This window comes from Somniosus microcephalus, chromosome 4, assembly GCF_052327205.1.
Source record: "Somniosus microcephalus isolate GS21.2 chromosome 4, FLI_Smic_1.0, whole genome shotgun sequence".
Lineage (NCBI taxonomy): Eukaryota > Metazoa > Chordata > Chondrichthyes > Squaliformes > Somniosidae > Somniosus > Somniosus microcephalus.
Window position 1 is genome coordinate 250,031,514 of NC_140990.1, and position 11,014 is coordinate 250,042,527.

General features: G+C 44.1%; 1 protein-coding gene across 1 annotated transcript in view; it reads right to left on the reverse strand.

Moving 5' to 3' along the window:
- rapgef4a (Rap guanine nucleotide exchange factor 4a) overlaps positions 1-9,221 on the reverse strand; it is a 389,151-nt gene extending 379,930 nt beyond the window's left edge. The window contains exon 1 of the mRNA XM_085986188.1: positions 8,790-9,221. Within this exon, the coding sequence (XP_085842314.1) occupies positions 8,790-8,872 (83 nt within the window). The 5' untranslated portion in view covers positions 8,873-9,221. The remainder of the gene's footprint in view (positions 1-8,789) is intronic.
- Between the last annotated feature and the right edge of the window lie 1,793 nt (positions 9,222-11,014).

The following is an 11,014-nucleotide window of genomic DNA, read 5'->3' on the forward strand; positions in this document are numbered from 1 at the left end:
TTCCCGTGGAAAATTTCCAGAAATTTCCCGGAAACTTTCCACCCCTTCGCAACCCTACAGGTCATTTCAAACTTTGCATAAATTTCCCTTGTCCCACCTTCCCCAATTTCTCTGCACTCCTGCACTTCCTCAATCTCACGATTCACATAAACTCCCCCACGCACACATACAGTCGCCCTCTTAAAATGATCTCGAGAGGCCGTGCCAAATTCAGGGTTTCTATTTTTGACTAAACTATTCGCAATCACTTCCTCATTTCTGTTAACATCCACATTGGCCAACCTGTTTCAACCCCTCTTCAATCATTTTCCACCCCTGGAAGAAACTATTCCCCAGTTCCTTTTCCAACACCCTTTTAAATTCCTAACTTCTTCTCTGACCCTTCACTCACCTCAACAGAACTGCTACACTCAAGTTACTTAATAGCTCCCTTGTTTCTGCCTTTAATGTCCTTGACCCCCCTCCAAATACCTCACTGTCTCCCAATTCCATCATTCTCCGAGTACAATTCCCATCTCTATGCCCTTAAATCCAAGGGTTGTGAACTGGTCATTACTGGCCTCATTGCTCACTGCCAGATCTGCCTCAATCACCCAAAACATTAATGCGTCTCCCATTACTTGTCCAAATCCTCCAATTTCTTCAGGTTGTCTAATTAGGTAGCAAATGTTTAATACATTAGTCTGTGACTGGTTCTTGATGAAATAAAAGATGTTTTTAATATGCAAATGTAGTTTGAATGGAAAGACATTGGGTTGTACTGTTTTATAGCATCTTTGATAGATGGCTAGGCAGCTTGTTAATTGCCAACCATCACAGTTGTTCACTATACTTGGCCCAGATCTTGAAACAGGTTAGTTAAATATTATTTGCCACAGATGAAGGCATCTGGCATCCTTGGGGTAGTTTTGATTGAGTGCTGTGTGACCAGAAATTTCCAATTGGTGATTTATCTGCAGTTCCATGAGCTCAGAAGTCAGCAAACGTACAACTACGTATTACGCACAGCCCAAGATTGTATTATAGTATAAAAGAATAGAATCGGTTTCTCCCCAAGGCAGAACATTCTCGAGGTGGTCAGGAGCCACGCATACAGCCTAGAGGGTTGTAGCTGGTCGCTCCAGGCCTGGGAACCAGGCTATGTTGTTTTCTTGGGGATCGGAGCGTTCTCAAGGTAGTCGGAGCGTGGAAACCAGGTTGTATTGTTTGCATGTCAATTAATATAATGTGACACACCGTTATCAGTCAATGCATTAAAGCTTGTTATAAAAACCACTTGGGCGTGAATCATGAGCAGAGTTATTGTCACCGGACTAACAACCCTTTGTTGTGACAGTAACCACGGGGAAATCTGCTAACAAACACTAAGTCACCTTTCATTTTCTTTGTGTTTTAATTTTGTGTTTTTTCAAAGAGCTTTCTCTTATGAAACTGTACACCAGACAAGTGTCAAAACTTTCAGAAGGTTGCGGGGGGGGGGGGGGGGTGGAGGGAGGAGAAAATTGGAAGACCTACACAAATGTTTTGGAAGCATTTCTCACATTCAAGTCATCAGCTTCAAAGTGTCAAAATGTTAAAATGAAGAAAGTCACACTTTTTTTTGACTGAGAGCTGTAAATTTACAAGCACTTGGCAAACCAAACAGCAAGTAAATTCAGGACAATCTCTCCACAGGGTGTATCTGTGCAATGACCTCAACAGGACAGGCCAACGCAGCACCTAAACATCATAACCATACTCCAGACCCTAGAGAATCCATGAGCAACAGAAAAGATCAGAGCTTTGATCACATGAGCAGACTTGCATTAGTTACTAAAGAAAATCAAGAACAATACAAAACAAGACACTGACCAGTGCAGGCTCACTGGTCAACCAGTCATCCAGCAGTCAACATTGTTTGTAGAAACTACTTTGTCTTAAATTGGCAAGATTAAATGAGGTGTGGCTACTGTTACACTGTCTAGTATTCATATCCACAATATTCTTGGAATTACATCATTGACCAGAAGGCTCTCCTATTATTATAGATATGTACCTACTCAGCTGTTACACAGATGAGTACCTATGTATAGTAGGGTGACCATATTTTCTAAACGGAACTGGGGACACACAGGGTGGGAACATAGCAAAGTAGCCAGGACGGAAAATGTAGGTTGTGCAGCGTAGTGAGGCAATTTTTTTTGTTATTTTGATGCAAACTGAATCTGCAAAAAGCAGCGCCAGAACTTTCTGCTTGAATAATGCGGCCGTTGTTTACAGCATCTGCCGACTGCAATCACCGGCTCCTCTCCTCCTCACAGCCCGACACTCGCCCATACCATCCGAGGCCATGGAGCGCCCTCTGATCTGGCTCCCGGGACATCCACACAGCCCGGCTCCAGTCGCTGCTGATTAGTCCGGTTACCAGCGGCCCCCGTTACTCAGACATTTTGGATCTGGGGCTGATTTCTCTTCAACCAAATTTCACAGAACTATCCAGGGATTCGGTGGGGGGGGGTGGTGGGGAGGAGGCGTATGGTGGGGTGCGGAGCATTTGTACTGCAACCACAGAGCACGATCTCTGCATAAATTAAAGTCCCTCAGTGAGTCCACCCCTTCTACTTATTGAAAACAGGAGACTGACATCCCTCTCACCAGTCGGAAACTGCCCCGCCAACACAGCCCCGCCCACATTATTGATCTATCGCAGGGCAGCTCAAGGTCACGTGGCTCCTGATTTGAACCCGCACGTATTCGGTGATGAGTTTCCTGAACCGGGGACTCTTTCCGGGGACACAGTCCCTCATCCAGGGACTGTCCCTGGAAAACAGGGCGGTATGGTCACCCTAACGTACAATTAATTGAAATCAAGTTAGTAATGGCAAAGAATTCCATTCTGCTGCTGCAGGGCTACTGGCCCACAGATATACTGATACATTCTCCTGTATACTTAGGCAGTCCCTCGGAACCGAGGATGACTTGCTTCCACATTAAAAATGAGTTCTCAGGTGACTGATGAGTCCAATGCGGGACCTACACACTCTGTCACAGGTGGGGCAGACGGTGGTTGAAGGGGCGGGTGGGTGGGGTGCTTGGGTTGACGTGCGCTCCTTGCGCTGCCTGCGCTTGGCTTCCGCTTGCTCCCGGCGAAGAGACTCGAGGTGTTCGGCGCCTTCCCGGATGCTTCTCCTCCACTTTATGCGGTCTTGGGCCAGGGATTCCCAGGTGTCGGTGGGGATGTTACACTTTTTCAAGGAGGCTTTGAGGGTGTCCTTGAAGCGTTTCCTCTGCCCATCTGGGGCTCTCTTGCCGTGCCGGAGCTCCGAATAGAGCGCTTGTTTTGGGAGTCTCGTATCGGGCATGCGGACAATGTGACCCGTCCATCGGAGCTGATTGAGCGTGGTCAGAGCTTCGATGCTGGGGATGTTGGCCTGAGCAAGAACACTGATGTTGGTGCACCTATCCTGCCAATGGATTTGCAGGATCTTGCGGAGGCAGCATTGGTGGTACCTCTCCAATGCTTTGAGGTGCCTGCTGTACATGCTTGCTTGCTGCAATGCTCCATCTCACCCTCAGTAAGCTCCCCACTGGAGTGGAGCTAATTTACAGAACAAACGGGAAACTGTTCAACCTCCGTCGCCTCCAGTCCAGATCCAAGGTCGTCCCATGCTTTGTCATCGAATTACATTATGCAGACGACGCTTGCGTCTGCGCTCACTCGGAGGTCGAACTCCAAACCATCGTAAACACCTTCACCGAAGCATACGAGAGCATGGGCCTTACACTAAACATCCGTAAGACAAAGGTCCTCTAACAACCTGCCCCCGCCACACAGTGCTGCCCCCCCATTATCAAAATCCACGACAAGGCCTTGGACAACGTGGACCACTTTCCATACCTCGGGAGCCTACTGTCAACAAGGGCAGACGTCGACGACGAAGTCCAACACCGCCTTCAGTGTGCCAGTGCAGCCTTCAGTCACCTGAGGAAGAGAGTGTTTGAAGACCAGGACCTCAAACCCGGCACTAAGCTCATGGTCTACAGGGTAGCAGTGATACCTGCCCTGCTGTATGCCTCTCCTGTATAAAGCAGCAGTGACAAGAAAAATTAGTCTGAAAGGTCCCAATAGTGCATAAGATGAGTGCAGAGGTAACTTTTACCAACAGCACCAGTACATAATCGGTGTGAGGCCAATCCTTCTTTTAAAAATTGATCACAAAGATAATTCAGTAATGTTTATTCAATCTAAATTTCCAAAACAAATGGCTGTTAGGTCAATAAATAAAACTAATGCAACATCTGTATCTCCTAACATGAAGTGTAGCTGATCTGTACAGCCAATATCAGTCAGCCATTTTGGAGAGTGCAGTGAAGATTAACTCTGAAAGCACATGCTTTAAATCCATTGTTAAAATTATCGTCATTTGAGTTGAAATATTTAATTTACATATGTGGCTACCAAAAAGGTATAAAACAGGGTTGTATTCTAGTAACTTGCAAAATGCCTCTAAATATTGAGTGGAAAGCAAAATCCATCACTTGTTTGGGAGTATGTCAGACAGTACTCTTTCTTTGGGTGTTTCTGAAAAATGTCCTTCAGTGTGCACATTCCTATACTTTTGGCTCTCTCTATCCTCATGACCATGAAAGCATCTAGACTGTCGTAAAAACCGAATGGGTTCACTAATGTCTTTCAGGTAAGGAACCTGCCACCCCTCCCTGGTCTGGCCTACAAGTGAGTCTCATCCCACACTATATGGCTGACTCTTAATGCTCTCAGGCAACCAGGAATGGAGAATAAATACTGCCTTACCAGTATTTCTCAAATCCCAATAACAAAAACTAAAAAATATATATACGCAGGTTGACTTACGATAACTTTCACTCTTAGAAATGTAATATTCAAACTACTTTTGTAAACTTCACATACAGCCGCAAGACCAAGAGAATCTGCAAATGTGAAGGGCTGAGGATAATCAGGGTGTATAACACTGATAGCTGATTTATTTTGATATACCATATAACAAGATTCTGTGTACCTTCTTCTTTGGTGACTGCAATGTATTGTTATTTTTATTTATACTTATGGGGCTGTATATTACGCTTATGTTCCAAAAAGCTTTATTTAAATCATTAAAATTTACTGATTTAAGAAATGAACTCTCTTCTAACATCTAAATTCAGTCTTGGGTTCTTAGCTTCTGGAGAGAAAACCAGAGACTGTGCAGTGCTTGTCATCATAGAATCATAGAAGTTTATGGCACAGAAGGAGGCCATTCGGCCCATCATGTCTGGGCTGACCAAAAAAGAGCTATCCAGCCTAATCCCACTTTCCAGCTCTTGGTCCATAGCCTTGTAGGTTACGGCATTTCAAGTGCATATCCAAGTACTTTTAAAATGCAATGAGGGTTTCTGCCTCTACCACCCTTTCAGGCAGTGAGTTCCATTCTGTCACAATAATACAAAAAGAAAATACTGCAGATGCTGGAAATCTGAAATGAAAACAGAAAATGCTGGAGATACTCAGCAGGTCAGGCAGCATCTGTGAAGAGAGAAACAGAGTTAACGTTTCAGGTCGATGACCTTTCGTCAGAACTGGAAAAAGGTGGGAGATGGAACAGGTTTTTAAGCAAGTAAAGAGGCTGGGAAAGGGGGGAGGGGATGAAAGAACAAAAGGGAAGGTCTGATAGGATGGAAGGTAGGAGAAGTTAAGAGACATTAAGAGACATTCAAGGCAAAAGGAGATGGTAATGGGACAGGTTAAGAAACAAAAGATGGCTCTAGATGCAGTGTAAATTGTGCTGGCAGAATGAAAGACAGCTGCCATGTGGGAGAGAAGAAAAAAAGACACAGACAAAAAGTGTGGAAAAAAAAATATATATGATGATAGGGGCCGAGGTTATGATCTGAAATTGTTGAACTCTATGTTGAGTCCAGAAGGCTGTAAAGTGCCTAATCATATTGTTACAGTATGTTGTAATTGAAGAAGAAAGAACTTGCATTTCTATAACACCTTTCACATCCTTAGGACGTCCCAAAGCGCTTAACATGCAATTAGGTACTTTTGAAATGTAGTCACTGTTGTAATGTAGGAAACGCAGCAGCCAATTTGCACACAGCAAGGTCACACAGGAATGTGATAATAAGCAGATCATCTGTTTTAGTAATATTGGTTGAGGGATAAATATTGGCCAGGACACCAGGAAGAATTCCTCTACTCTTCTTTGAAATAATGCCATGGGCTCTTTTATGTCCACCTAAGAGGGCAGAAGGGACCTCGGTTTAATGTCTTATCCAAAATATCGCACCTCTGACAGTGCAACACTCCCTCAGTACTGCACTGGAGTGTTAGCCTAAATTATACGCTCAAGTCCCTGGAGTGGGACCCACAACTCAGAGATGAGAGTGCCACGGCTGACACCAGCATCAGCAATGGAAGCAGGGATCGGTATCAAACTCTATGGCATTTCAAGCTTAATGGTGACTAAACCCCATGGACATTCTCTCTCTTTCTCTTTCTCAGATGCGCTGTTTTTTGTTTTGAATAAGTAAGTTATCTCACAAATGAAGAATACCAAATAACTTGTCTTGCACCGTTATAGAACATCCAATGACTAGCATTTAATCATATTTTATTTTATGCTGTTGCTGTTGAAAGAAGTAAATAATGCACTTGCATGTACATCACTTCTTACCATGTCCTCGGAACATCCCAAAGTGCTTCACAACAAACAAAGTACTTTTTGAAGTATAGCAAAGTCCCACAAACAGCAATTGAGATGAATGGCCCGTTAATCCATTTTTGGTGATGTTGGTTGATGGAGGAATTTTGACCTGGACATCATGAGAATTCCCTGCTCTTCTTTGTATACTGCCATGGAATATTGTACAGCCATCTGAACTGGCACATGGGGCCTTGGTTTAACATCTCATCTAAAAGATAGCACCTCCAATAATGCAGCACTCCCTCAGTACTGCACAAAGGTATCAGCCTAGATTATGTGCTCAACTCCTAGAGTGGGGCTTGAACCAACTACCGAGCAACTTGGAGGTAAAAAGTGCTATCAACTGAGCCAAGTTAACATTGAAAGGCAAAAGTTTACAATATTTACAGAAAGAGTAAATTATTACAGCAATTAAAGTCAATTACTGGGGGCAGATCTAGCATAAATAAGTAAAACCAAAATTCTCTTTTCTGGGGAGGTAACCATGACTTATTTAACTCAAATCTAAAGTGGGCTTTAATGCTTCTTACACAGCAGTAAGTTTAACTACTATCTAACATTTGAGGTTAGATTACTGCCTTGGAATTACTTGTTCAAATACTAATTTAATTTTATGGGAATTTTAAGATTCAATTTTGGTCAACACACATTTTGTCAAGGAATGATGTACACAGTAGAACATAACAATGGCTGCAGGTGTATTGGAAAATATTCTACGTTTGATTGTTGGGAATTACTGCTATATGGATATGCACATAAACATAGAAAAATGCTTGTTTACATTTTTTAATTAAACGCATTTTAACAAGGTACCAATGTAATAAACATCACATTCCATGTTTACACATCAGGAGCAAGCCCCAGCCATCAAATATTTATTATTACTGCCAAAATTATTTATTATTATTCCCAAAACAAGCGCTTGACTCGGAGCTCCGAGAGCCCCAGGTGGGCAGAGGAAATGCTTCAAGGACACCCTCAAAGCCTCCTTGAAAAAGTGCAACAACCCCACCGACACCTGGGAATCCCTGGCCCAAGACTGCATAAAGTGGAGGAGAAGCATCCGGGAAGGCGCTGAACACCTCGAGTCTCTTCGCCGGGAGCAAGCGGAAGCCAAGCGCAAGCAGTGCAAGCCAACCCAAGCACCCCACCCACCCGCCCCTTCAACCACCGTCTGCCCCACCTGTGACAGAGACTGTAGGTCCCGCATTGGACTCATCAGTCACCTGCGAACTCATTTTTAATGTGGAAGCAAGTCATCCTCGGTTCCGAGGGACTGCCTAAGAAGAAGATTATTACTGTAGCTGCAGCTTTAAAAGAGTCGGGTGTGATTTTAAGAACAAAGTATTGGGTTTAGATTTTAATAACACATCTAGGGGCATTATTGCCAGCTGATATCTTTAATTGCCCAAGTATAAATAATGCAACATTATTCATTTATAGTATGTAGACTATATGCCATCGCTTTGATGTTTAAAAGGGTAGGCCTACATTTCCACTATGTCTTGCTTTTTCACCACTAGTATCATTAGTAAACTGGTGGAAACGGACACAAACTCATGCCACCTTATTCTCACCAAGACTTGTGGTTCAGAAATGAACATATTCAAAATAAACTCCTAAAAATCTATATCTCTTGGCAAAAATTTTTGTTGCATTTTTAGTATTATTTAAATCGAGCTTCGATACTTGTGGTATATTAACTGGTTACGGATGTAAATATACAAAATAACAATGTTCCCCTATTGCGCTTCCCCGACTTGTGCTTTTCAATTCAGCAGCTAACCGGGTTTGATTTAGAAAATAAGGAAATTCGCTTGCAGTGTATTATATAATATATCGATATTATTCGGAGATCTGGGAATAAAATCTGTAGCTATCCCTCAGTCTCGTAACCGTTTTCCAACCTCTCTGTCTGCTTTTATCGACTATTCCAAAATCATTAAACGTCTTTGTTATCGCATCGCCTTATTTCATTTTCTGCGGGAGCAAAAGAATCCCCAATTCAGCAATTCGTAAGAAATCTCTTTCGCGTTATTTCTGTTCCCTTTCCTGTGCTGAAGGTTCCCAGTTGGCGTTTCCTACCTTTTATCCAGGCAAGCGATCCATTCTGCTGGTGCCGAAGATTGGGACGAGGTATGAGCAGCAACCATGGCTGGGGAAATCATAGGCTCGGCAGCTGCACAGACTTCTCGCAAACAACAGGGCGATCGAGTCAGGAAGAGGTGATTGCTGACTCGCTTGGGGCTGGTGAAATCATCTCCTCACTCTCTTTATGGTCCTAGAAAGATGGGAGCAAAAAAACATCCTTGACGTCAGAGTGCAGAAGGAAGGCAGAAGCGCTTGTGCTTTCGAAAAGCGAAAGTGGAGTGTGCAAGCGAGCGGCCACAGCAACTGTCTGGGCCACAGCGGGGACCAAGCGGAGAGTGAGCCCCGCTCCAGAGCGGTGACAGCAGGGGGTGCGAGGGCCACTGCACCGCCCAATTAGCACCAGGCAGTCTTTCGGATTTGTGCAACAAGTACAAGGTCAAACATTTCACAAGGAAAGCTCGCCAGCCTCCTGCAAACTGAAGGTGTCCCTGCACTGGCGCGGTTTGAGGTTTGCGGATCGGGTACTGTACTGCACAACCAGCATTAACATCCCGCAATCTGCCCTCTCCAGAACTGCCGTCTGGGATCCGCCACACATCGAACACTTGCATTGCAGTATTTAGCTGGGGGGTAAAACAGAAATTCTTCGGAAAACGTTTAAACTTAAGTATAAAAAAATACTCGCATTGCAAAATGCCCGTATTAAGATGATGATTACATTTTAACTAATGATCATAACTATTTTAACGCTTACGTTTTAAGACAAATTAGATATACCGCGGTAATGAGGCCTAGGTCATAACAATCCACCGGAACAGCAAAGTGAAGAGGATTTCAAAGGACAATTGCAACATTTTATTTTACTGAGGACCTACGGTATGCATCACTAATTAGCCACTGGTGTACATTGCTTAGGAACCAACGCATTGCTTTCTGTCATCTTTCATTACTTGTTTTGGCTGAATTTGTTCTAGTTGGGGTGAGGGTTGTTTGTACTGGGAAACTGAAAACTTTTCCACTGTCCTCTTCCCCACAATGTGCCTTTACCCAACTTAAGAAGTAAGAAGTCACACAGCACCAGGTTATAGTCCAACAGCTTTATTTGAAGTCACAAGCTTTCGGAGCACTGCTCCTTCGTCAGGTGAAGTGGAGAGATGCATAAAGACACAGCTTATATAGTCAGAGAATAATGTCAGATGTTTACAGGTAATCTTTCTAACTGCCATTTATCACACCTCGGCAGAGAGATAATCACAGCAATCAAAGGTGTGAATGGTGTCCAAACAGGTCAGTCAGGAAAACATTACATCAAAGAACAATGAGGTGGGGTCACAAGGGGTCAAATGTTGCAGATGCTGGGGTCTGTGTGAAAAACAAAAAAACAGACAAAAAACTTTTTTTTGCTGGAAATCACAGCAGGTCTGGCCGCATCTGTGTAGAGAGAACAAGCCAACGACGACTCGAGTCTGGATGACCCTACGTCAGGTGGCATGAACCCAAGATCCCGGTTCAGGCCGTCCTCATGGGTGTGGAACTTGGCTATCAGTTTCTGCTCGACGATTTTGCATTGTCGTGTGTCTCGAAGGCCGCCTTGGAGAATGCTTACCCGAAGATCGGAGGCTGAATGTCCTTGACTGCTGAAGTATTCCCCGACTGGGAGGGAACACTCCTGCCTGGCGATTGTTGCGCGGTGTCCGTTCATCTGTTGTCGCAGTGTCTGCATGGTCTTGCCGATGTACCATGTTCCGGGGCATCCTTTCCTGCAACGTATGAGGTAGACAACGTTGGTCGAGTCACATGAGTATGTACCATGTACCTGGTGGGTGGTGTCCTCACGTGTGATGATGGTATCTGTGTTGATGATCTGGCATGTCTTGCAGAGGTTGCTGTGGCAGGGTTGTGTGGTGTCGTGGTCACTGTTCTCCTGACGAAGGAACAGCGCTCCGAAAGCTTGTGACTTCAAATAAAGCTGTTGGACTATAACCTGGTGTTGTGTGACTTGTTACATTTGTCCACCCCAGTCCAACTCCGGCATCTCCACACCACAACTTAAGAAGAGCACTAAAACAAGGGTCTACATGCAAAACGACAACCCCTCTGCCTGACCTGCAGAGTGTTTCTAGCATTTTCCATTTACGTTTCAGATTCCCAGCATCTGCAGCTTTTTTGCTTTTTAGAAGAGCACTGCATCAGTGTAGAATTTTAATTTACCACATCAC